This window comes from Procambarus clarkii, chromosome 4, assembly GCF_040958095.1.
Source record: "Procambarus clarkii isolate CNS0578487 chromosome 4, FALCON_Pclarkii_2.0, whole genome shotgun sequence".
Classification (NCBI taxonomy): domain Eukaryota; kingdom Metazoa; phylum Arthropoda; class Malacostraca; order Decapoda; family Cambaridae; genus Procambarus; species Procambarus clarkii.
In genome coordinates, this window is record NC_091153.1 from 45,608,605 (window position 1) to 45,636,343 (window position 27,739).

At 44.2% G+C, this 27,739-nt stretch overlaps 1 protein-coding gene across 1 annotated transcript in view; it reads right to left on the reverse strand.

The window, feature by feature from the left end:
- The window catches only part of Mettl3 (methyltransferase like 3), a 35,364-nt gene extending 7,851 nt beyond the window's left edge, over positions 1 to 27,513 (reverse strand). The window contains exons 1-8 of the mRNA XM_045732856.2: positions 27,215 to 27,513; positions 25,393 to 25,657; positions 24,833 to 24,963; positions 21,532 to 21,659; positions 19,202 to 19,328; positions 12,437 to 12,614; positions 7,914 to 8,083; positions 3,521 to 3,665 (exon numbers count right to left, since the gene is read on the reverse strand). Coding sequence (XP_045588812.1) covers positions 3,521 to 3,665; positions 7,914 to 8,083; positions 12,437 to 12,614; positions 19,202 to 19,328; positions 21,532 to 21,659; positions 24,833 to 24,963; positions 25,393 to 25,657; positions 27,215 to 27,401 — 1,331 coding nt within the window. The 5' untranslated portion in view covers positions 27,402 to 27,513. The remainder of the gene's footprint in view (positions 1 to 3,520; positions 3,666 to 7,913; positions 8,084 to 12,436; positions 12,615 to 19,201; positions 19,329 to 21,531; positions 21,660 to 24,832; positions 24,964 to 25,392; positions 25,658 to 27,214) is intronic.
- Positions 27,514 to 27,739: the final 226 nt, after the last annotated feature.

Below are 27,739 nucleotides of genomic sequence, written 5' to 3' on the forward strand. Positions count from 1 at the left end.
GGAGGATTCTTTTACCTCTTTTCTCTGGTCCAGCTATTGCTCTAGGTCCTGGCACAATTGGAGTCCTACATGGGAGAGGGTGATCTATCTGGCTCCTTGGTGGCCGGTTCAGTCTTGGTTTCAGGCAGTGTTTGCTCTGGGTTTGGACACAGAAGGCCAGCCCAGTGACATACTTCGCTGGTTCAGCCTTCTCGTCTGATCTTTGCATATGGAGTTTTTGACGCATGTTTATTTATAGTGATCAAGTGGTTATGTTGATGGTGTCCTACCTACAATCCTCTTTGAGGTGGCAGTATGAGGTGTCATGGCACTCACACACTTGTTTCACACTATGTCTCTTCGTAGCTCTTCTTCAGTGTCTGAACAGGTGGTTCTCTCCTTTCTATCTCTACTTTTTCTTGATTGGCATCTTATGCTACATACTGTTGCCTTGTATCGTGCAGTATTAATGGAACCACTGCACCTTGCGTCAATACTACTTTAGTTCCATTTTGCAAGCTGTTTTGTACATTGTTTCACCTCCGACCTGGTCATGTACCACCTGAGCCAGCTTGGTCTCTGCACCCTGTTCTTTCCTTTCTTTCATTGGCTAATTTTACGGTGTTCCCTTCAGTTCAGGATTGTTTTTTGAAGGTGATGTTCTTGGATTCTCTTGCCTCCTACTGTCTGGAGGCAACCTTCATGCTCTCCTCTGGCATCATGGCTTTTCTGGGGGGAGCCCCGTCGGCTCCCCGGAGCTATCCCAGGCTGATATGCTAATGTCAGACTTTGGCATCAGTCATGTGTATGGAGTTCTTAGGCCTACCAGGGACTACGGCCAGAACCGGGCCCCCTCAGAGAGGCAAGGGGAGCAATGGCCTATAGAAGCCCCCGTGTAGTTGGAAGCATTCTATGTCTGCCATCGACCGGAACAGGCACCCAGAAAGGTAAGCGCCCCAAAACAAACCCCTATTCTGGTTAAAATTGCTACCTAAAACCGAACTAGTGGATAGAACTCCCCAACCGAAAACAAGCAAACTAGTGTGACGTCACACACTGCCGCGCCGCTGTCTGCGCAGCTCCCCCCTCCCCGGGAGGGGGAAGGGGGAGCCCCAGACCCCCCGCGCCGGCTACCCACACCTCAGTTCTTGAGGCTGATACTATAGGCGATGGTCGTGTGCTCTGGCTCCGGTGTCGCTACTGCACTGTGCTTTGCGTGTGGTGTTAGTTTTGGGGGTGCATCATGTTTTGTGTCCGGTTGCGGCGATTCGCCGTTATTTGCGCGCCACAGCTTCTGTGTCCGGGGACGCGCTGTGGGTTGATCCGGTTTCCCTTCTTCCCTGTTCGCGGGTTCGGGTCTCTCAGGTCGTCCGCAGGGTTATTAGGTCCAGCCAGCCTGCGGTCTATCCCCGTGCCCATGACGTTCGTAAGTTCGCGGCTCTTGCTGCCGTCTTTGGGAATATGTCTTGGTCTGATATTCGGGCGCGGGGATTTTGGCGGTCGAACAGGGTCCTGGCTGCTCGTTACCTTGTGAATGTCCCTGGGCCTCGTCGGGCCTGTGTTGCTTTGGGTCGGCGGTTGCAGCCAGTTGTCTCGGCTTCGAGTTGAGGGGTGAGCGACGACCGCCTCCCGGGTAAGTCCCTCTTTTTCTGTCTGTGGGTAGTTAGCTCCAGGGAGCCGACGGGGCTCCCCCCAGAAAACCAGCGTTGAATGTAATGAAACGCCATTTTCTGGGTGAGTCCCGGAGGCTCCCCGGCATCCCTCCCTCCCTCCGGTCGGCGGTTTTTCGCGTTTTTGACATCCAGCCTCAAGAACTGAGGTGTGGGTAGCCGGCGCGGGGGGTCTGGGGCTCCCCCTTCCCCCTCCCGGGGAGGGGGGAGCTGCGCAGACAGCGGCGCGGCAGTGTGTGACGTCACACTAGTTTGCTTGTTTTCGGTTGGGGAGTTCTATCCACTAGTTCGGTTTTAGGTAGCAATTTTAACCAGAATAGGGGTTTGTTTTGGGGCGCTTACCTTTCTGGGTGCCTGTTCCGGTCGATGGCAGACATAGAATGCTTCCAACTACACGGGGGCTTCTATAGGCCATTGCTCCCCTTGCCTCTCTGAGGGGGCCCGGTTCTGGCCGTGGTCCCCGGTAGGCCTAAGAACTCCATACACATGACTGATGCCAAAGTCTGACATTAGCATATCAGCCTGGGATAGCTCCGGGGAGCCTCCGGGACTCACCCAGAAAATGGCGTTTCATTACATTCAACGCTGGTTTTTTCCTTTTGGACCTGTTGGATGGCTTGTTTGTTTGTAGCCAGCTCCTTTTCTGGCAAAGAACGAGTCGCTTGGATTCCAAAGGAGTCCTTTGGTTACTGATGCTTCGTTTGTTCAGCCAGGGGGTGCATCATGTGTTGTGTCTCGTGGCAACTCTTTGCTGCTACCTTCATGCCACTATTTCTGCCTCAGTGGATTCTTTGTGAAGAGATCCATTTACCTTGGTCCCCTGTTCCAAGGCTCATCTCTTTCAGATCGTCCGCAGTGTCATGAAGTCTAGCCAGCCTGCAATCTAACCCTCACACGTATGTTGTTTGTAAGTATGCCACTCTGTTGACTCTCTGCCAATATGTCCTGGGCTGATATTCGCGCACAGGGGGTTTAGACGGTTGAATAGGGTTCTGGTATCTAGGTATCTTGTTAATGTTCCTGGTCCTCGGTGCCCTTGTGTGGCTTTGGGTCATATGTCATGGCCAAGTGGCTCATCTTAGTGCTACCTGCAGTACTCTCTCCTCCCTGATAAGTGTCCATAAGTGCCTAACCTAACCAAACCTAAGCTTCAAGGAGGCACAAGGGGGTTCCCCCAGAAAATCAGCATCCAGCATTGAATGTAATAAGATGCCAATTTCAGAGTCAGCCCAGGTGGCTCCCTGAAACTCTTCCTTTCCCCAGGGAGTCAGAGGTGTTTCCATCATCTAGAACTGAGGGTGGATCAGCTGACTGACCCTGGGCTGCCCCCCTCCTTCCACCAGGGAAGATGGGGTGAATGAGCTCACGTTAGTTTCATGAGATTTCGGTAGTTTGTTTACATTGTTGGGGATTATTCTTTCTGCAGTTCTTGAGGCTGCAGTCTACCATATAACCAACAGTGGTCTGTTTTTATTTTCTGACTTTCTGAGTGCTTCCCTGGTGATGGCAGACATGAATAAATTCATAGTAATTTTATCATATTTGCCACTGCCTCCTGCATCCCTTTGGATGAGGCCCAGTTCTGGTGTGTGGTCCCTGGAAAACCTAAAAGATGGTGACCTAGGAAGACCTAGGTGCCACGACTGATGGCACCTAGTAGTTTGGCACATTATCATAGATACTAGCTTCAGGGAGCCACCAGGGCTCACCCAGAAATTGGCATTTCAATACATTAAAATCCATTTTTTTGGTTGGTATAGCTCAACTTCTGCTAACCTGCTACTCAATAAACCTAGACAATACAATAATTGCAAAAATAGAGTAAGTGGATTAATGGAATACAGAAAAAACTAAGCTTAAGACTTCCACACCTGCCAGTGACCCACAAAAAGATGAGTCCTTCATCTTGCATTATAGGAATATTAAGCTGTCTCATCTCATCATCTGACATTGTGCCATAGGGAAGTTCCATGTGGATATCCCACGGAGGATCTGCCATAATCACAGCAAATTTTCCTGGAAAATTTAAGTGTATGAAGCATTTTACTGAAAATAAAAACCTATATTGATGCCAATAAAACTGAAGTTATATTTGAGGATGAATACAAAAGAAAAGTAACCACAGTGACAAACAACTCACCTTAGGTTACCATCTATTACTTTAGAATTTTCTCTATACTCTACACTATTCTATACTGTAATCTGGGCTTTACTACTGTATGCCAACAAAGCAAGTTAAAGAGACATAATGAACAAAAGTCTAAGTTTTCACTTTGCTAAGGAACATTGAATATTGCAATCTCAAACACAGGAAATGTGAAAACCAAAAAACTTAAATAATTTAAAAATACTGCTTTGTACAGTACTTGGATGAGGTTCTGGGAGTAGTTCTACTCCCCAAGCCCAGTCCAGGGCCAGGCTTGACTTTAGAGAGCATGGTCCAACAGGCTGTTGCTTGGAGCATCCCACGGTCAGCAGCCCACATATCCATCACAGCCTGGTTGGTCCAGCACTTCTTGAAGAAAATTATCTAGTTTTATCTTGAAGATGCCCACATTTGTTCTGGCAATATTTCTTACACTCACTGGGAGAATGTTGAACAACCATGGACCTCTGATGTTTACAGTGTTCTCTGATTGTGCCTATGGCACCTCTGCTCCTCACTGGTTGTATTCTGCATTTCCTTCCATATCATTCACTCCAGTATGCTATTTTATTGTGAAGATTTGGAACTTGGCCCTCCAGTATTTTCCGTGTGTATGTTATTTAATACCTCTCTCATCTTCTTTCCAGGAAGTAGATTTGGAGAGCTTTAAGACAATCCCAATAATTTAGGTGCTTTATCGTGTCTATGTATGCCATATACGTTCTCTGTATTCCCTCTATTTCAGCAATCTCTCCTGCTCTGAAGGGGACAGCAAGTATTGAGCAGTACTCAAGACAGGACAGTACAAGTGATTTGTATAGAACAACAATTGTGATGGGATCCCTGGATTTGAAAGTTCTTGTAATCCATCCGATCATTTTTCTGGCTGATGCTATATTTGCTTGGTTATGCTCCCTAAACGTTAGGTCTTCAGACATCACTCTTCCCAGATCCTTTACATGCTGCTTTCCTACTATAGGCAGATTTGATTGTGTTTTATACCCTGTATTTTTTAAGGTCATCATTTTTACTATACCTGAGTACCTGGAATTTATCACTGTTAAACATCGTGTTATTTTCTGCTGCCCAGTCAAAAACTTTATTAATATTTGCTTGTAGTTTATCAATGTCTTCAACAGAAGTAATTTTCATGCCGATTTTTGTGTCATTTGTAAAAGATGATACAAAGTTGTGACTTGTATCTGTCTATATTTGATAAGAGAATATGGAAAAGCAGTGATGCAAGGACTGTACCCTGAGGTACAGAACTTTTAACTGTGCTTGGACTTTATTTGATTTGATTGACTTACTGTTTGTGTTCTGTTCGACAGAAAATTGAATATCCGCTGTCCTACTTTACCTGTTATTCCCATTGACCTCATTTTGTGTGACCATTTTGTGTGACCATTCCATGGTCACATTTATCAAATGCCTTTGTGAAGTTCATGTATACCACATCTGCATTCTATTTTTCTTCTAATGCCTCAGTAATATTGTCGTAGTGGTCAAGTAGCCGTGAGAGGCATGATCTTCCCACTCTAAATAGATGTTGGCCTGGGTTGTGAAGGTCATTGCCCTCCATGAAACTGGTAACCTGACTCCTGATCACTCTTTTAAATACTTTTGTTATGTGGGATGTTAGTGCAACTGGTCTATAATTCTTATCCAACGCTTTGCTCTCTTCCCTGTGTAGAGGCGCTATATCTGCTGATTTAAGTGCATCTGGTATCTCCCCATGTCCAGCTCTTCCTCCACGCTATACCAAGTGCCTGTGCTGCTGACATTTTGCATTTCTTTATAAATACAGTATTGAATTCCATGAGTCTGGACCCAGGACTGAGTGCATGGGCATGTTGTCAATTTCTCTTTCAAAATCTGAAGCGTTTGTGTTGATATTAGTTGTATTTTCAGGGGGTTTAGATATCACGCATAAAGAAGCTGTCCGGATCTTCCACTTTCATGCTGTTTATTGGTGTACTAAAGTGTCCTCATGCTGCTTTTTTAAGATTTCACTACATAGTAGTATCATCTCAAAATTTCAAATTCATATTGATTAGATGGAAATTACTGCACATGATGCCAACAATACTGGTTTCACTGCATACCCACTCTAGAATCCATTTTTTTTTAAGAATCCAAATTTTGGACAGAAATATTCATTAGATCTACTGTTTAGAGCAGCGCTTCCAGACATTTCTGGAGGAAGCCTCTTCTGGTTCCCTGAAGCTACAATCCCAAGATTGCTTCATACTAAGAGGTCACATCAGCCATGGATAGTTCAGTTTGGCCTACTGAGGACCAGAGCCATAATCTGGCCCACAATAGAGGCACAGCGAGCAGGTAACAATCCACCACCTCACCAGAAAAAGCCTCCAGAAAGTCAGCGCAGCTTTACAGATCATTGGAGGGTTCACAGAAAATGAAGCCTCAAAAACTGCTAAACAACTACCACAAACAGGTCAGAAACAACATGGGATTCACTCAAATGAGCTTGAAACTAATTACATTATTACCAATTACCATCACAAGGTACCCCAGCCCCGGCTCCCAAAGTCACTTCTATTCCTGACATGGGTGTCACCACACCAACTTGAAGTGCTATCAATCATGCCAACTCATGGGCAAGCCCCAAAACATCAAGCTAAATGCTGGCCATCCTTGGACTTTCTTATCCTGTGGGAGCCTATTTGAGCTTTTCCTATTTTTAGTGTAGCTTCACATGCATGTTTTCATTCCAGCTTGTTGTGTGGGTTTGGTTCTTTGGCCATTTCAGGATTCAAGTACACAGGGTTCTCTTCTTTGTGTGCCCATTAATGATGCCCTTGCACAGCCAGAATCTCTCTTTTTATGGTGTGCTCAGGTGTTCGTTCCTGTGAGGCAAGCCCACCAGTGTGGGGACCCGCACCTTATGCTGTTCAGAGGTCTTGCTTCCTCTGGTGGGCCCTTGGCATTTTTTGGGTGCACTGGGGGTTTGCACACTTGTTTACACGGGATGCCTCTGTTGCCTCACATGGCTTGGTGGTTAGGCAACGCTTGGTGGCTGTTTCACGGCAAGAAGTCCCAGTGCCTAGGGTACCCACTTTTTTTTCCTTTCGGCCTTGGGAATCCCCTCCGGTCTCTGTTGTAGACCTTGTGGAGCAGCTCAGCAAGGCCGGTCTTGCTGTTTGCGAGTTTGAGGGATGCTCATCATCTTTGCTACCTGTTGATGACTGTTCTTTCTGTTCCGCCATGCTGCATGTTGGGTCGTTTATGTTTACAACCCTGAGTCATATGAGATATGTTCTCATCGGGTCTCTGCCTTGATGGATTCCACTTCCCAGTTGGAGGCTTTTCAGGCAGCTGCCGCTTTACAGGCTAGGTATGCCTATGTAAAGCAATCACAGCATATTAATCGACTGGAAGACCCTGAGTTAGCCTTCTACCTACCTACCTGTTAATGATTTCAAGGGGTGAATGTCCCCATGGCCTAGGGCCAGATTCAAGAAGCAGTTATGCAAGTACTTACAAATGTGTACATCTTGCCTCAAACTTTGATATCTTTAATTAAATTTATTAAATAGTTTACAAGCATAAAAACTTACCAATCAACTGTTGTTGTTATAAACAGCCTCCTGGCTGTTTATAACAACAATGCTGGTGCTTTGGAGCTTATTAACTGTTTAATAATTGTAAACAAAGCCGGCAAAAATTGAGAAAACATGTACAGGTTCACAAGTGCTTGTGTAACTGCTTCGTGAATCTGGCCCCTGGCTCTGACCAGGCCTCCTGATTGCTGGTCTGATTAACCAGGTTGTTAAATGCAGCTGCTCACAGTCTAACGTAGGAGTCCCGAGCTGGGTGCTCCTTTGAAGGTGCTTATCAAGTTCTCTTTTGAACACTGCGAGAGGTTGGCCAGTTACGTCACGTACGTGCAGAGGAAGCATTGAAATGTCTTGGGCTTTTGATGTTCATTGAGTTCTCTCTCAATGTGCCTACCACCTGCTTTTCAGTGGGGATATTTTGCACATCCTGCCATGTCTTCTGGTCTCAATTTAGCACAAATTTGCAAGTTGGTACAAAATCACAATAGTAGTTGCTGGTATTGCATAATGTATCAAAAGGTACTAAACAAGACTCACCTAGTATAGACATATCTAGAAACCTAAGATCACACTGTATCCACTGTGGGGGAAATAAGATAGACCTTTCCTCTGGGCGTGGGCGCTCTTGAGGCATAATGATGGAGGTCGGCTGGTCTTGCTGCTCTTGTCCAGATACACCTGCATAATCAACCTCATAATGAACATAACTGAAATATAACAAATGAACTCATAGGATTGCATCTAATTTATATTCTTGCAAAATGTACCCTTATGCTAGTAAAGTACATAAATAGAAAAAAACTCATTTTAGCAACATCTCATTTTAACTAGACTGCATTAACACAGATTTAAAATATGTTGAACTGGCCTAAAAAACCAGCATTGAATGTAATAAAATGCCAGTTTCTGGGCGAGCCCCAGAGGCTCCCAGAATCTATCACACTGATTAAGTATCATACTACTAGTAGTCATCCATCATGGAGTTCTATTGGCCTACCGAGGACCATGAGCCACAACCTGGCCCCCTCTAGAGAGGCGGAGGAAGCGATGGTCTATGAACACTTTACATTTAAAGTTTACCATCTCTGCTACCACCAGAGAAGCACTAAGAAAGATAGGCAAATCAAAATAAACAACTGCAGGACTTAAAATATTAGATCGAAGCCTCAACATTGCCAAAAGAACCGCCAAACAACAAAAAAAAACAAAAATTTTATGAAACTTGCCCCCCTCAACCCTGCTAGTTTGCCCCACCTCCCCCATCATTTGGGAGAAATGAGCCACCCTGGGTCAGCTAAGCCCCCCCCCCCCACTGTCCAGCTCTATAATGATAAAACCCACCAACAACCTGGATGAGGGAGGGTGTCAGGAAGCCTCCAGGGATCACCCAGAAACTGGCATTTCATTACATTCAACGCTGGCTTTTTGAGGGGAGACCTGTTGGCTCCCTGAAGCTAACTACCCCACAGAGTAGGACAAAAAGGGGCACTTACCAGGGAGAAGCAGCAACAAAGGAATCAAACTGAAGAGGAGATCAATGGCTGTGACACTCCCCAAAGCTGGTTTTTTGTGATCAAAATGTTAATCAGTTCAGAATTAAAACAAGACTCAATTGTTTCTCTACAAGCACAAGTTAAAGTGTTCAAAATGTAGTATAAGCCAACTTCATAAATGTGCCTAAGATCCTAAGGGTAATGAAAGACAATTTAGTGAATGCATCAGTTCCATGCTGATGAGACAATGTACAGGAGAGGCAATGCTGTACGGTGGAAATAACCTAACGGTAGTTTGGCAACTTGCCAGGGCCCGGCTTTGCAATCTGTCACCAAGTTATACTTGGGAGAGGTTTTGGATTTTATTAAGGTAATGCACTTTTTTTGTCTACACTCTGAGCTGGAATGAATATTCTCCAGTGTCTTATTAGCACCAATGTAATCTGTTGCAAGGGTAGTTTGAATGTTTTTCCGTAGTGTTTGTGTGAAATATCGACTTGCCCCATTGTCCAAAGGTGAACAGAAGCTTGCCTTAGGAAGCAACAGAGTAGGCTAACTTTGAAGTGGCTGACGACCTGAGAGACCCAAGCCCTGGAACAGGGAAAGAAATCGGATGAGCCCATGGCGTGCTCACATCCCCAGAGGCCGAGGTGCACAGGTAACAGCACAGAGCTGCAACCGGACATAACACATGATGCACCCCTGGCCTGACCAACAAGGCATCAATAAACCACAAACCCCTCCGGAAGCCCGCCGTCTCATTCTTCACCAGTAAAAAGGAAGAAGGCTGCAACCGAACAAAACATCCATAAGGACCAAAAGAGCAGAAACCTCTGTGCCAGAAAGAGAAGGAAAATAATGAAGGGAGAGAAAATGGCAAAAAGACCACCATGAAACCTCTCACTGTCATTGAGAAGACAGCCACAGGTGGGACACCATGAAACCAGCCACCTGTTCACCATACAAATAGCAATAAATACGTGTCAAAAGGCCAGACTCATAATGCGGAAGAGAAGTTCGAACCAATGAGGTAGAGCACTTGCCCGACCCTCTGATAGAGGCGGAGCCGTGAAAATACGCCCGGGTTCTGACACTGAGCAAGCAGTGCCTGAAACAAAGGCTGGGCCAGTCACCAAGGAGCCAGAAGAATCACTCTCCCCCTGTAAGACTCCAGCTGTGCCGGCACCTGAAGCAATAACAGGACTGGGGGAAATAGGCAATGCACCCCAATTTTGACCAGTCCAGCAGAAAGGCATCCACCATGAGGGCCTCGCAGTCGGGAAACATGCTGAGACCCCACTGACGCAAAGAAGTTGACGTCCGGGCACCCGACCGCCTGGCAAAGCCAGAGGAAGGAACCGTCATCGACTGTCCATTCCATGGAAAAAGGAAGGAAGCAAGACAGATCATCGGCCAAGATGTTGGACACTCCCCGAACAAGAACAGCGCAGAGAAACAAATCCTGAGAACTCAGCAGAAGAGCTATTCGAAGTGACCAACACTAAAGAGCCATGAACCGAAGAGACCTTCCTTTTCCCGGTTAAGACAATGAACCATGGGTGAACAGTCTGAATGGAGCCAGATCACCAAGCCCAGAGGAATCCAAACCTTCCGCAGCACCTGCCATACTGCCACAACTCCCGCACCTCGTTGAGAGCCAAACAAAAAGCAATCACCAATGACCCTGGCCAGACTGGTAAGCACTGGTCACAAAGCCCCAACTGACAGCAAAGGCATCCGTGAAGACATCGAGGGAAGGAGGAGGAAATCACCATGGCACCGAACACTGAAAAAAACGAAGAGAAAGCTGGAGATACAGTAACCAACGCAGGGACACCGGGGACCAAACCCAGTGATCGCGAGAGCAGAGAAAGGGGCCACCCCAAGGTAACCAGAAGAGCCTCCAAAGTCAACCCTGCCCAAAGAGTAAACCAGAAGGGCGAAGTGCAGACTTCCGAGCAGCTGCTCGAGGAGTCCCCCTCAACACCAACAGACGGCAGGACTGCAGCCACAGCAAGGCTGCAGGAGACTAGGAAAGCGATGCCGACCAAGAATCCCAAGTCAGGCCCAACCAGGTCCAAAACTGGGATGAAACCAACTGGGACTTCCTCCAGTTTACCAGGAACCCGAACCCAGAAAAACTGAGAAAGAACCAGATCCCTGGCTAGCAGACAAGCAGACCAGTTGGGAGCCCAAACCCTCCAGTCATCAAGGTAGGCCAATACCTTCAGACCTAACAAACGAAGACAGGTCACCTCGACCTGAGTCAAGCACTTAAAAACACATGGTGCCAGAGTCAGCCCGAATGGAAGAGCCTGAAAGCAGTAAGCATGTCGCCCCACCACGAAACCTAACCAATCCCCGAACTCTGGATGTATAGACATTTGCCAGTATGTGTCCTTGAGGTGCAGGGAATCATCCAAGTGTCTTGTTCAAGGACGAGCCAGACCCGAAACAAAGTAGTCGTCTTAAATGTAGGGCAAGGAATCAACCGGTTCATATTATTGGGCAAGAGCCCATACTAGGTAATATGGCACCTAATCAGTGATGATAGCTTCAGGGAGCCGATGAGGCTCCCATCACAAATATTACCGGCACAAAGGTAAACATCTTCAAGAAGCACAAGTTCTTTTAAGAAGCGCCAGACCAACAGTGTTGTACTGGATATGTGGGCCAGCAGGCTGCTCCAAGCAACAGCCTGTTAAACCAAGTTATCACAAGCCAAGCCTGGCTTCAGGTCAGACTCAGCAAGTAGAATAACTCTCGAAACCCTCTCCAGGCATGCTCCAGGTAAACACCTATAGATGATTATGCTAGGCACATGCAGTTTGAGACCAATAGACAATCAGGGTCCATGCAAGAAGTGAGGTATAAATATAAGTACCTGTATCGGTATATGACCCCACAGGATTAAATAGTCCAGGATGGTCAGTACTTCTCAGAGCTTTGCTGTCTTGTTTTCAAATGTTCGCTTACCTTTTGAGATATATACAAGTGTTACATTCTTGTACAGCCACTAGTACGCGTAGCGTTTCGGGCAAGTCCTTAATCCTATGGTCCCTGGAATACGATCCCCTGCCGCGAAGAATAGTTTTTTCATCCAAGTACACATTTTACTGTTGCGTTAAACAGAGGCTACAGTTAAGGAATTGCGCCCAGTAAATCCTCCCCGGCCAGGATACGAACCCATGACATAGCGCTCGCGGAACGCCAGGCGAGTGTCTTACCACTACACCACGGAGACTGGTAAATGCATAATGCTATACCTAGTTGTCATCTGTTTTGATTTGCCCCCCCTTTCTGGTGGCCTTTCCTGATTAAGGTCATTTACACTCCATTGCTCTTTGTACCTCTACAGAGGATGCCAGGTTTTGCCCTCTGGTTCTTGGTAGGATTATTTATGACTCACTAAGGCCTGTGGGGATTGAATTAGGTAGAGCTTGCCTCAAAGCAAACACAAAGAAGCCACCTATGGATCCCTCCCAAAAATGTAAAACTAACATTTTTTATAAAATGCTTCTATGGTCTACAAGGTTAGCATAGCACTTAATGAAATGTAGTTCTTACCGGCAGGTGTCCATGTGAAAACATGTATTAAGAAAGGAGCAGTCACCTAAGGATTCATCTGTGTGTTTTTGGATGATTTTACGAAAATGAAGGCGGCCACACTGATGTCCACTCTTCTTTGCTGCTCTCTCACACTCCTCTTTGGTACCATGTGGACAAAATTCTTGAACTTTTGCCCCTAATTATATGAAATTAAAAATGATAAAAATTATTATAATGAAAATAAATACTGCCCATGCTAAACATCAGTCTTCAAAATAACTTAAGTTCACCACTTTTTTATTTACAATACTGTACTGTGCCAATATTCCAATCACAATTCCCCAAAGTGGAGTTGCTTTACAAAGAAAGTAAAGGCAAAACAATTCAAATTATGGTAAAAAAAATTTATAATCCATTGACTTTCATTATAGTTAACACAAATGATTACAAAACTTCTGCATTTTTTCCACACAAACCTTTTGAATGTGTGAGATTCATTTATATTTATTCCACTTACACACACAGCTGATCTTTACGTAGTCAACACACACTTTCTTTAGACACAATCCTATGACACACCATCATACTTTCAAAAGTTCAGTTAAATACATCAGTTGTAAGTAGTTATTTATCTCTCATACCTAACATACAACTACTGGTATCATGTATGTTTTTAACAAATAAATGACAACTCTTATATTATATGTAATACACAAGCCACAAAATTTGTCAAATTCATCACTCTGAAGATGAATGCATTGTTTGGAGGATTAACAAACTTTATTACAGATTACATAGACAGTAAAGTCTAGATACCAAAATATGATTTATATAGATGTGATACAGCAAACAAGTGAAATGCTGGAGCAGGTTTGTATATTAATTATTATTGTATTTTAATTATTAAAAGATAAATTTGTATACTTAGAATTCTTAAAACTCCACAAATTAAGTGGTAGAAGTATTGTCATTAACCCTTAAATTGCGCATCACGTCATATGACGTGTTGGACGTTGTTCCAGTCAACTGCGCATCACGTCATATGATGTGTTGGAGTACTACGCAAGATTTAAATGGCCCGCAGATACACGGGGTTCACCACACCTTCATCAGGGCTCTTGTAAACAGACGCCATTTTAAAAAAAAATCGTGGGCCAAACTCTCAGGTGTTATTGGCCTCAGTATTGAGTGAGCAACCAAGCCTGACGCACGCAGCATGAGCTAACAGCACTGCTGTTCAGCTTATGACCACAGCATCGCCTAAAAATGCCAAAATATACTTGTTCATGCTATTATGTAGCGATGATATTATTACAGAAGACCCCTGACTGTGATAAAACTGACCAGGGTTCTGATAATAGCAGGATTGTGGTGATATTTAGCGCTGTGCTCCATGGAGGGAGGAGTAATGCTGTGGGAGGGAGGGTGGTGGCAATGTCTTCTGACTGTGTGTGGCCATCTTTTATTGACTGCACTCACCATACCAGCTTAGTGGTTCGCTATGATGAACACAAATGTAGATACTTATATATAACGTGTGTATAGAGGGTATACAGGCATACCTCAGAATGCGAGTTTAATCCGTTCCTGGATACGCCTCGCCTTCCGAAAACTCGCATTCCGAAGTTAATTTCCCCATAAGAAATAAAGGGAAATGAATTAATCCGTTCCTGACTACCCCAAAAACCCCACATCAAACTAAATTTTTATACCTAATTTACCTAATTCATCTAAATAAACCTACAAAACTATGTTCCAGTTATTACTTACCTTGCTGTCGAGTGCTGTAGGCGTATGGAAGATGGTGAGGAGGGGGGAGGAGGAGAGGAGTTACTGTTTGGAAGGGGAGTCCCCTTCCATAATCACATCACATAACCCCATGCCTTGTAACACTATGGATACCACTTCTCTTTCTAAATTTTTCAAACCAGCCCCTGCTTGCCTTAAACTCTTTCTTATCTGCATCACTCGTTGCAGGGGTCTTCTTTAGAAGGTCTTCGTGCAACACCCTGGCTTTCTCACAAATAATGGCCTCCGAAACACTATCACCCCTCAACTCCTTGTCGTGTATCCAAATTAATAACAACTTTTCCACTTCTTCAAGTATTTGTGGTCTTTGTGCCGTTAATGTTCTTACTCCTTTTGCCACATTAGCACTCATAATCTTATTTTTCTTCTTAAGTATAGTGCATATTGTTGATGTGGCTTTGTTGTACTGCCTACAAAGTTCAACAACACGTGTACCGTTCTCATGCTTCCGAATGATCTCTTGTTTCTCCTCTATTGTCATCCTCACATGAGCTTTCTGGCCTTTATCCTTACCACTGGCTTTCTTGGGACTCATGGTGAGATATATAATAACAAATTGTATAGACAAATCACCAAAAATCCAACAAAACACTGAAAATCCGCGACAAGAATTGATGTGGGGGTAGTCACTGAGCGCGAGACAATGGTAAACTGAGGGGCGGCGGGGCGGAGGGGCGACGATCGCTGAACCACCACGCGCTAGGTCGGCTGTACGCGTATCAACAAACTCGCGTCCAAACTCGCCTCCCGAAGTAACCATCGCCTTCCGGGACAAATTTTTGGAGTAAATACACCTCGCCTTCCGAAAACCTCGCATACAGGGACAATCGCATTCCGAGGTACCACTGTAAATAGCAAGAGAAGGTTTGGAGCCGCCATTTTGGTGAGGGCGGTGGCGTCGTCTGCACGACGCCACCGTGCAGACGACGGTGTTGTTTGCTGGTTACCACGATGGTCTTTGGGCACCATACCAGTTTATTTGTACAAGTATTGTGAATAAAACAGGTAGATATTTATATATAATGTGTGTATATAGCATAATAACACCACACAGTATTGTTGGAGGAGAAATATTAGTGCGTCTGGCCTTGAGGGCGGCAGCCATCAGCTGACTGTATGCGGTCCTACGTCCTTGTGCCTTTACTCACCATACAAGCTTAGATGTACAGTTATGGTGAACAAAACATGTAGATACTTATATATGACGTCTGTATATAGTGAATTATAGCAAAAACAGTATTGTGGGAGGAGAATGTGGGTGAGTCAGATGACTGGAGGGAGGGCGGGAGTGGCTGGCTGGTACACGGCGGTCACTCCTCGTTACTTTTTGACTCATAATAGGTACTTAGTGGTTCGTTATAGTGAACAAAACATGCAGATACTTATATATAACCTATGCTTATAGTGTAATAACCGACAAAGTATTTGTTCACTGATTGATGAACATAATTGAATCAACAATATGCACACCATATTTTTGAGTACAGCGATGATTCACTCATTTTATTATATAAATATATCAAACTACAAACTATTGAATAATATTACAGCAAAAAAATTATGAAAAATCAATCAGACATTGAAATAATTCAGTAATTATCTCTTTGTGGCAACTCCGGCCTGACAGCTGGCGAGCAACAGACCGCCTGGGACGCATGCTGAGTCAGCGCCTATAATTTGCCAGACTTCCCCGCCCTATAGCGGGCAATATATGTCACTTACGATTTTTTTATTATTTTTCCCGTGATCAGTGAACACAAATTAACAGGTTAGGAAGAAAAAATATATATTTTTTTTTCAAAATGACATGCGCCTGTGGGGATGACAGGATATTAAACCCCGAGCATGTTAAGGGTTAAAGAGTAAAACACCAGTGTTCAATGTAATGAAACGCCATTTTCTGGGCAAGCCCCGAGGCTCCCTGAAGCTGTCCAAACTGACATGTGTCATATATTAGTTTGATGTCATTAGTCCCTAGAGTTCTGTATGCCTACTGGAGACTAAGAGCCAGAACCTGGTCCACTCAGAGGCCAGGGAGCAATGGCCATAATGAACACTCTACATTTAAAGTATGTCATGTCTGCCATCGACCGGGAAGGGCACCCAGAAAGATAGGCGAACCAATACATGGCGAACCAATACATGAAATGGCGTTTCATTACATTCAATGCTGGTTTTCTGTGGGGAGCCCCATTGGCTACTTGAAGCTTTATAAACCCAAGCGGAGCAGCTCCGGGTCTTCCAACTGGGCACCCAACCTGGCTTGTTGCAACAAAGAATACCTAGAATGAACCGAAACCACTGCCTGACCCCTAACATCTTCAGACTAGGAATGGGTAAACTGAATGACAAGCAGAGAACAAATCCTGCAAGACTCCGGGTCATAGGTGTCACCGACCCAAAACGCAGCATGACGGAGGCAGGATGGTGATCATCACCCCGAGGCAGGGGCAACAAACTACCTTCAAGATCGCACAAGGCAAGACAGGGTGAGAAAAATGCATCCATGGTACCCGAGCCCAACAGGGGTTCCCACGTAGCGACGTTTATTCCTTTTGTCTCCACCATGTTGCCTGCTGGGTCAGTGACACCTTCAACCCCGAGTCCCGTAGGGTTTGCTACCATCACGTTGCTCTCCTTACTTACACACCCCTTATGAGGCTGGTACTTTTCAGGCTGCAACCACTTTGCATCTTAGGTTTTCTGTGTTGCTGCAGTCTAGGGCATGTGTGCCCAGTATGCCCTGGAGCTGCCCCAGTTGATGTTTAGGGGACTGGAATTGGAGGTGCTGGTTAACTTAATCTTGTCTCTTTCCACACCTCCTCCTCTTTTTTCCACTTCGTGCTTTCCCTTCCTCTGTTCCTCCCCTCCCCCTGCTTCCTGCCCTGAAGCATCCAAGGATTTTTGTGTAGAGGCAGAGTTTAGCTTGGGATGTGGCTTGGTCAGTTTCATGGGTTGCCCCTTCTGATTCAGGCATGGAAGCAGTTGAGCCTACCGGTCCCCCCAAGGCTTCTGGGTCTTCCTTTCAGCCAGCCATTTTTTCCATTGAATCCTCTCCTTAGGACTCGGCTTCTCTATACCAGCCAGTGGGCTCAGATGATGGCTCTGCCCCAGGACCCTCTGGTGCAGTTTCCAGGCCATGGGAAGAGTTGGAGATGGTCTCTTGGGTCCCTTTTGACCCTTCATAGTTCCTAGTACCTTCTATGGAGGGTCTTATGTTGTAAGATGAGGGGGGGTTTTTGTATATCCCCCCCCCTCCCTGTACAAGTTTGACTTGGGTGTGGCTCCACCCAGAATTCACTTTGAGGGCCTTTTGGGGTCATCCTTCTGGAGGTTTCCTTCCTCTTGGGTCCCCTTGGCAGAGGATCAGGAGGCCCATTTTTACATGCCTCCTGCATGACCCAGTTTATGCTGATGGACCCGGCCTCTTGTTGAGTTTGGGTCTTCTTCTCTTTTTGGATGCATTACAAGGTTCAAGAGTTGTCCTGGCTGGCAGACAATCCTATGTTGTTGCTTAGGGCTTGACACAGTTTTTGTTGTGCCGTCATGTTTGACTGGCATGTGGTGTCGACCACATTGCAGATGTTTCCGAGGAACTTTCCTTTGAGCCTCTTAATGACTACTCGTTTACCCCCTGTGCTATCTCAAGACATGGGTCACCATTCCCTTATTTTCCCTGTTGTCAGTGGCACTCATGGCAGATGACCTTAATGCCCATCTGAATTTGGTTTCCATCGTGTGCTTTCTGGGCCTCCTAGAGCTGCATTCTGATTGGCCCATGGAGGATGTTGGGGCACTCAGTGGTGGCTTCTTGCAGGGGTCTTTGCCTCTGATGCGTAGGTTTCGGTTACGTTTCTCAAGCTGTACACCCCTATTCTCGCAGTGGCCACATTCTTTGCTTGTCAATTTGCTTGTTGACAATCTGTGTTGGCCCAATCTCTGGATTCAGCATGAGCACTTGCTCTCCTTTTCGCCTCTCATTTTTCTCCATTTTTGTTTCTGGAGGAAGTCATCACTCGGTTCTTGTTGTCTGCAGCATGTGCTTGTCAGGCGATCATGGACCTCCTTTGTGTTCAGGTGGTCATTCTCAGTTTTCGAAGTGGTTTAGTAGAGCTGGAGCAGTGCCTGCTGTTGGTCGGGATAGGCCATATGTGGAGCCAGATTCTTGCTAGAAAGTCGCTATGATTTCAGTCACTATGTCATTATGTACTATGAAAGCTAAATACATCAGTTTTTGACCTTAGGGGAATTATGTCAAAATATGATGTACACTTCGAAAGGAAAGGTTGAGGCTCACCCAGGGAAGGTAACCCTGAGCACATGCAGCTCCAAGCACCCTTAAAACTGGGCTCATGCTACACTGTAGTGCACAGTAAATGCCACCAAGGGCAAATGCCACACCATTTAGCTGAACAGGCAGAACACCAGAGCCAGCACAGAAAAGAGGTGACCTGGTACGCACATCTGCAATAGAACCGACAACCTCCTCCTGCCCCCAAAAAGAGTGATGGAGGTGGGGCAAACAAGCTCAAGCAAGTTCCAAGAGAGTTAAATCGTTTGTTTACATAGCTAGGGGAATTCTTGAGGTGGGTTTTGAGGCTTCAATCTCTATTGAATCCAGCAGTAGTTCGCTTTGACTGGCTGGCTTTCTGTTAGCCGTCCCTGGTGAGGTGGCACCACTCCCTGCACCTTAGGGGGGCCAGGTTCTGGCTCTGGTCCTCAGTAAGCTTATAAAACTCCATAGCTGATGCAACCTATAGATGGTACCATCTCCGCATATAGCTTCAGGAAGACACCAGGGGCTTTCCTCAGAAAATACAGACAATTAAAGCATTAAAACACAATTTTATTTCAATGTAATTTATGTTTTCAATTTTGACATTTATAATGTAGGTAAGTTGTGACTGCTCATTTTAAATTAACATGCCAATCATTTACATCTAATCTTGTCTAAAACAAATAAATCTTCCTTACCTCCCTGAGATCTAAATCGTTGAGCAATACTCTGTTCTTTAGCTGTAGGTTTACTCAATAATTCCATAATTTCTTCACCAACCTTTTTTGTTTCCCGTTCACGAATGCTCTGTGCTGATAACAAGCTCTGAAAGCATCATACAACAGGATCAGTATAAAAACTAACAATGACAGTAGCAAATTTAAGTGTTAATATCAGGGGAGGAGGAAAATGTGTGAAAGTTTTTACATAGATGTTCATGCTTGTGTGACAAAGTTAAGACAAAACACAAAGAATGTAGGGGTAAGTGTAAGATAAAAAGAACAGCGTTGAATGCAATGAAATGCCATTTTCTGGGCGAGCCCTGGAGGCTCACTGAAGCTAACTGCGAACTGATATGTGCTATATTAGTTCAGGGTCATCAGTCACAGGAGTCCTTATGCCTACCTGGGACCACGAGCCAGAACCTGGCCCCCTCAGAGGGCTGCAGGGAGCAATGGTATATGAGCACTTTACATTTAAATTTTGTCATAATTTCCATTGACCGGGGAAGGACCTAGAAAGGTAGGCGAATCAAAATAGACCACTGTCTCTTGATCCTGTGTAATCTACATCCTAAAAGATCACAATAACTCCTCTAGAAAAAAAAAACATCATTTCATGCAACTAGCACTCCCACTCGTTAAAGGGGAGCTGGCCCAATGGAGCCGGCAGCCCACCACTTCAGTTCTTGAACGATGGAAAAACCGCCAACCGGAGGGAAGAAGGGTGTCAGGGAGTCTCAGTGGCTCCCCCCAAAAAATGGTGTTTCATTCCATTCAATGCTAGTTTTCTGTGGGCTCCCCGATGCTAACTACCCAAAGTAAAAGGAGGGACACACCCGGGAGGCGGCAGCACCGTATGTCTCAAGACGAGGAACAGACAGACGGCAGCAAAAGGCGCCCAAAGGCCACACACAGCCAGGAAAAACCCCTGTGCCCAAATGTCGACCCAAGACATATTGCTGAAACCCGCTGCTAAAGCACCAGACTTCCTAACGCCACGGGCACGAGGGTAGATCGCAGGCTGGCTAGACTTGATGACACTACAGACAACCGGGGACACACAAGCCCTGGAACAGGGAACCAGGGAAACTGAAATCACCAAGAGAGCGTCCACCGTCACAGAATCAGTGGCCCGCAGGTAGCGGCATAAAGCTGCCACCGGACACAACATGTGATGCACCCTTGGCCTAACCAACCAAGCATCCAAAACCAACAGACACCCCCCAGAAGCCTGCCACTTCATTCTTCACCAGAAAAGAAAGAAAAGGCAGTACACGAACAAAACGACCACCTGGACCAAACGACAGAACCTCCAGCAATGGAGGAGAGCATGAAGCTCCCCAACCCGACCCTCCCAGATGCCAAGGCCAACAAAAGCTGAGCTGCAGGAGGGAGAGAAAGGGACACAGACTGAGACTCCCACACGAGGCCAAGCCAAGTCTGAACCTAGGAGAGAACCAACTGGGACAGAAACGCCAAATTACCAGGAAGCCGAACCCAGAAAGCTGGGAAAGAACCAGATCCCTGGCTAGCAGACAAGCAGACCGGCTGGGAGCCCACACCAACCAGTTGTCGAGGTAGGCCAACACCCAAAGACCTAGCAGATGCAGACGGGCTACCACGACCAGAGTTAAGTGCTTAAAAAAAGAGATATGCCAGATTCATGCCAAATAGAAAACAATGAAAGTGGAAAGCCAGTCGCCCCACCTTTGGGGCGCCTGACAGCTGGGCGGACAGTGCTTTGGATTCGTAGTCCTGAGGTTCCGGGTTCGATCCCCGGTGGAGGCAGAGACAAATGGGCAAAATGTTTTTTTCACCCTGATGTCCCTGTTACCTAGCAGTAAATAGGTACCTGGGAGTTAGACAGCTGCTACGGGCTGCTTCCTGGGGGTGGAAGCCTGGTCAAAGACCGGGCCGCGAGGACACTAAGCCCCGAAATCATCTCAAGATAACCTCAAGATAGACAACCTTGAAACCCAACCAATCCCTGAACCCCCAATGAATCGGGAGGTGCCAAGAAGCGTCCAGGGGCCAGGTTCTGGCGCTGGTCCCTGGTAAGTCTGAACTCCATAGCTAATGTCCCGGTCTAACATAACATACATTAGCCCGACAAGCTCCAGGGAGCCGTAGGGGCTCCCCACAGAAAATATCATAATAGATAGGGAAGACTGCACAAACTACTCATAGTTTGCTGCAGTGGGATGAAAATATAGAATACTGTATAGACATACAGTACATACCTGTACTGCATGTAAGATCTGCACTCTTCCGTACATAAATTAAATGCATATTTATCTTCAACTTACCATGACATCGTCATCTCGTGTTTCTTTTCGTTTATCCTTATCAATCTTATTCTCTTTATCTTCCCGTAAAATTTTCACAAGGGGTTCATCAAACGAAACTGAAATTTTTTCAGTCACAACACATTCACCTGTGATAAAAAAAAAAAAATTATGCCAGTTTCTAATATTAAATATAATACCTGTAGTAAAGCTTGTTATGCTGAAACATTAGTAAAACAAATTAAAGTTTGTTTAAGTTTGAAAAGGTATTAAAGAACTTGGCCAAAGAAAGAGATCTGAGGGTACAGTGGTTCTGGAGAGCAAATTGTCACTGGAGGACCACACAAAGAACCACACAGAGGAGCACATGCTAAGCTTTGCAGCTACAAAATCACTTTTATAAAACAGAGAAAAATATTTAAAAAATACAGAAATTACACTTGGGTAATTACTACTGGTTGAACCTTGCACCATAACATCAGCAACAGAACTGGCTGGTCAGGGGGCTGCATACTATAGACTAGGGCTGGGCCACTTAGTGGTGGCGATACTACTAATTAGATTCAAGTTAATTTGAGTGAATTCCTTGTTCAACTCCCCGACCAAGGAATGTCGAAGTTTGAGGAGAATGCTCATTTATCCTGATTTCTGGAAACTGTGAGCAGGGATCATCATCCCCAAATCAATTATATGGGTTGTACTTTATTATCACCTACAAAATTCTCAGAGGAATTGACAGGGTTGATAAAGACAGACTATTTAAGCACAGGTGGTACACAACAAGAGAACACAGGTGAAAACTTAGCACACAAATAACCAGAGACATTAGAAATTTTTTCAGAGTGGTTAATAAATGGAATGCATTAGGAAGTGATGTCGTTATTTTGAGGTTATCTTGAGGTTATCTTGAGATGATTTCGGGGCTTTAGTGTCCCCGCGGCCCGGTCCTCAACCAGGCCTCCACCCCCAGGAAGCAGCCCATGACAGCTGACTAATACCCAGGTACCTATTTTACTGCTAGGTAACAGGGGCATAGGGTGAAAGAAACTCTGCCCATTGTTTCTCACCGGCGCCTGGGATCGAACCCAGGACCACAGGATCATAAGTCCAGCGTGCTGTCCGCTCGGCCGACCGGCTCCCCGACCGACCGTCGTGGAGGTAGATTCCACACACAGTTTCAAATAGAGATACGATAGAACTCAAAAGGTTGTTACTAATTCCCAGCATAGGAGAGGAAACTGTTTCTTCCTATTCACCTTCATGTACATCATTCTGCATATAACCTATACACCAGCCAACCCAGATGTTCCACCCAGACGTATATGCCTGGGAAACACCCACCGTCATCCTCCACCCAGCCCCAGAGCCCCAGGCAGATGTTTTCCGCAGGCTCTGGTTATCCATGGGTAATTAGTAGTTACGCCGGTGGCCTGCAATTCCAAGCCTCATTGACAATAGACGTGACATCACCAGCAGGGGTATAAGTACTCTAGATCAACACTGTTCCTCCACACGACATGTGCCTCCTCGCCGCCTCATGTTCAGGTGTCGGTTTCACAAATATTTCGTGTCACCATTATTTCTTGTATTAAAGTAAGCTTATTCACGTTATTATTTTGTTTTCTCATGTGTTAGCTAAGTATATGTTAACACTTTCGCGGCCCAATACCGCATATTCCATCATAAAACAAAAATATGAAGTACATATGCCCAATGATGCAAACGGCATCAAAAATTAAAAAAATTGTAAAAATTTAATTTATTGTCTGAATACTATGGGACTTGTTTTAAAGTGCGCGCTAACATTTTCCCATGTTCTGTATACCCCATGTGGCATCCCCACCCCATGGCATGAGCGTCCACCCACGCTGATGGCCCATTGTTTTCTTGACCCCGCTCGGGACCGCCCGGCCTCCCCTCGCGTCAAAAAGTTTCCCCCTTTTCGGTTGTTTAATTTCAGCTATTTGTTGTTACCGGCATTATAAACACTGCTAATTGACTTCAAGATAGATAGGGATCAAGAACAGAGCCAAATACAAGAAGAAAGCAGTGAAAGAAATCCACATGAGAGAAAAGTTATCAAGTGTTCATCGAAAGTATAGAAACGTTTTACTCACACCAACAAAATTTCAGGCTGTAGTTGATGAATTTTCAGGCAGTGATTTTGACAGTGCAGAAAGTGATAGTGATGTAGATAGTGAGGTGGTTTGACATCAAAAAGCTGATAATATAAACATTTAAATGTGGAGGTGAGCTCATGGGCAACGCATGGACTACTCAGCGGTGTGCGGTGGGTCTAAAGTACAGTATAGAAAAGTGAGACTTTTATGTTCTTATATGCAAATATTCCCTTAGAGCATTCTATTGACACAATTTGATACCAAATTGAACGACATAGCACGAAAATTAATGTCAGAAAGCTGAAAAGAGTATAAACATTTTTGTGTGGTGGTGAGTTTGTAACTTATGATTATGTTATTCTGTAGCGAGTACAAACAATATACTCACTACAAGTTTACGTTCAACGCTCGGCATACCTTCAGGTGCGCTGGGGGTCGCGCAATATGGTTTACAGGATTTCAGGTATTATTTTTCATGTGTTTGTTCATATATATTAAGAGTAAATTGTGTTATGTTTTCATTTGATTATTCTTTATATCCTGTGCAATCTTCACACTGCAAGGGCCAAAGCAGCAATTTTTTTTTAATGCGAGGTATGTGACACGTTACATCTGCCCAGTATAGCTACGCTACTGCGTCACGTCACATTAACGGCTGATGGCCGAGTGGAAAGTGCTCTGGGTTCGTAGTCCTAAGGGTCCAGGGTCGATCCCTGGTGGAGGCAGAAACAAATGGGCAGTTTCTTTCACCCTATTGCCCCTGTTCACCTAGCAGTAAATAGGAACCTGGGAGTTAGACAGCTGCTACGGGCTGCTTCCTGGGGATGAGAGTGTGAAAATTAGAATCAAGGACTTGCCCGAAACACTATGCATGCTAGTGGCTGTACAAGAATGTAAGAACTCTATTATAATAATAATAATAATTAAATGGGTAAAGATATGATAGAGCTCAATAGACTAAAGAAACGTGTACACCAGTTGATTAATAATTGAGAGGCAGGATGAAAGAAATAAAGCTCAGCCTCTGCAAGCACAACTAGGTGTACAGGCGATGAGTCACAATAACGTGGCTGAAGAATGTTGACCAGACCACACACTAGAAGGTGAAGGGTCGTCCCTTCACCTTCTAGTGTGTGGTCTGGTCAACACAACTAAGTGTACATGAGACATGACCAAAAATTACAAGAGATAATTTGAAATACTTTTTTGAGAGGTAGTGACAGACCGAAGTTTTTTTTCTCGATACTCAGCACCCAACACTGCTGAAACTCTGTTGTGTTGAACTGCTGTCACAGTTATAGCTGTGTTGCCGTCTGTAACGTCTTGTGTCATACTATAATTTAAAAAAAGACAAATAATTTAATTAAAATATGAAACTTTACAAAGGCAATGGGTTAAATTACAGTAAGGTTTGCTACACTTATAATATAGTCAGACTATGGTACAGTATTTACAACTCTCTATAAATAGTGATTAAGAATTTGTATTTTTTACACAATGCAATAAACATTATATAACTATTATAAATATATTAGAATAATAATAATAATAATTATTACTTACAATGCTATATTAATAATTAATAGTTTACCATCATTATTATACTACACTCAATTATTTATATTATTAAATATTATTGTGACATTCAACATCATCATTACAATCATTAAAACTGTGCTTGTGTGTATTTCAACATCTGATCATACACTAATAAGGACAAGCAAATTCTGTATGCTGCCTGAAGTTTGAAGAGCACTAATACCTTATAAGCTCCTTGTAGGCAAATTTTTGCAAAAGATTATTGATAACCTTAGGTTGTAATGTTTTTCTTAGTTTTATAGACAGTGTCTGAGTGAGTTGAGTTGACTGGACAGGTGGTAGGGCTCCATTTAGACATTCTAACAGGGCACATTCTAAACTGGATTCATCACTTCCGATTGGTGTCACTGCTGCTGCTGCTATTACTGCTGCAGTTCCTTTTGCAGCTGCTGATGCTGCTGCTGCTGCTACTGCTGTTGTTGCTGCTGCTGTAAAATATAAAATGGCATTTGATTGGAGAAATTTATGAACCAACAATTTATTTGGTACGTACCGGTATATGCTCTTTCTTCCCCTCTTGCCTCCCATCCCTCTCTCCAATTTATATGGATAAGTGAGTACACTCACCTACCCATATGGTACGTGAGTGAACAAGAAAGTTGTGGTACAAAATTTTATGAACATGTTCACCTTTGGACTTTCCCTGTAATGTCTGGCTTATCCAGTGGGAGGGTGGGGGTCTAACGAACTATATTCCATATACAGTAGTTCGGGTAAGTGAGCTTAGTCAGTATTTACTGTAATGTATTTTGCTTTATGAATGAAGTATCATATACATATTTATACATCAACCCACTCAAGTTATTTTATTAAAATAATGCAAGATGGAAATATAATAAATACCGGTAAATATTCAGGGAACAAATTCACCAAAATACACCAAATAGGATAATTTTTCTAAAGCCTTGGGCTTTCCAATTCAGAAAAGTGAGTTATTCATTAGCTCCTGGACCTGACCCCCCCCCCTCTGAAAGTAGTATATTTGCTTGTATTATTATTATTATTTTTTTACAGTATAGTACTGCAGAATAAGTCACATATAAGAGTGTCACAATACCAAGGCCAAAACAAATAATCCAGCCCACATGAAATCAAATGAGAGTAACAACACTTCAGTCCGTCTAATGAATTATTGCTATTATAAGATAGTAGTGAAAGCAGGCATTTAAATCAACGAGTGCAAGCCAATGAAGAATGATTTGCATCCATGAACTTTAATAATGATCCTATGAGTTGGATATAGCTTTCAGACATGTTCATTAACCAATCCTACATGTTTTGTGACTATTTTTGCTAATTGTTGTTTACATGCATTCTACCTAATAATTGCATCTATGAAATGTGCAACAATTTGAGCAGAGAAGTGCGATGATTTGCTCATTGTGTGCAGATCGAGATGCCAGCAAACACTGTCAAAGTAACAATATATCTTTGGGATAAGTTACTCTATAATGTAGGCATTTAGATCAATTGACTTCCAAAGTTGTCAACTGCCACCTACTTTCATCATAATTTGTTGAGATTATTTCCAAGTAAAAATTTTTTTTCACATTCTACATTCAGTACCACCATTATAGCAAGCATATGTTATATTTCTTTACTTGTGAGGCTTGGAGCTTTTTGGTAATTCTATGGACCTCTAGGTGATGGAGAAGTTGTGTGAAATTAAAATGTGTTATAGCAATAACAATCCCCGTAGACAGTCCCCGTGGCGTAGTGGCAATACACTCACCCGGCATTTTGCGAGCGCTTAGGCCTGGGTTCGTATCTTGGCCGGGAAGGATTTACTGGGCGCCAGTCCTTAACTGTAGTCTCTGTTCACCCAGCAGTGAATGGGTACCTGGTTGTTGAACGATTTGGCGGGTTGTATTCCGAGGAAACTTAAGATTATGGACCTGCCTGAAACGCTATGCGTGCTAGTTAGTGGCTGTACAAGAATGTAATAACTCTTGTATATATAAATAAATAAAACCTATATAAATTACCTGGTGGAAGTGAGGGAGAGGGAGTGGGAAGGACAGGGGGAATGAAGGGGCTCGGGCTACTGGTCCCGCCTGCACCCACTGAACTTAGGATCGTCTCCCTCTCAGCCTTCCTCTTCTTGATCTTCTCCCTAAATATCTCCCTCTTACTCTTCACCAGCTGGATGCTGGCCCAAGTCTCGTCGCCCATCCTGGGTGGTGTTGCTCTTGGTACTGATGGTGGTGTCCCCGGGTGTAAAGTGTGTACACTCAACACTCACAACTCTCCCACACAAACAACACAACAGCCTTGCAGAGTTGCCAGGTCCATACTGCTACAAGTAGCGGGTTGACGCTCTAAAAGTAGCGGATTTGCAATAACAGTAGCCCAATTTTTTGTTTAGTGACTAATACGGGTTTCAAAGTAGTATTTTTTTATATATACAGTACACTACACGATTTTAATTGTTTTATTAATATTATGTCTGAATATATATATTTTAAAAATATGATAATAGGATAATTTACCAATATTTGCTGTATTTGAAG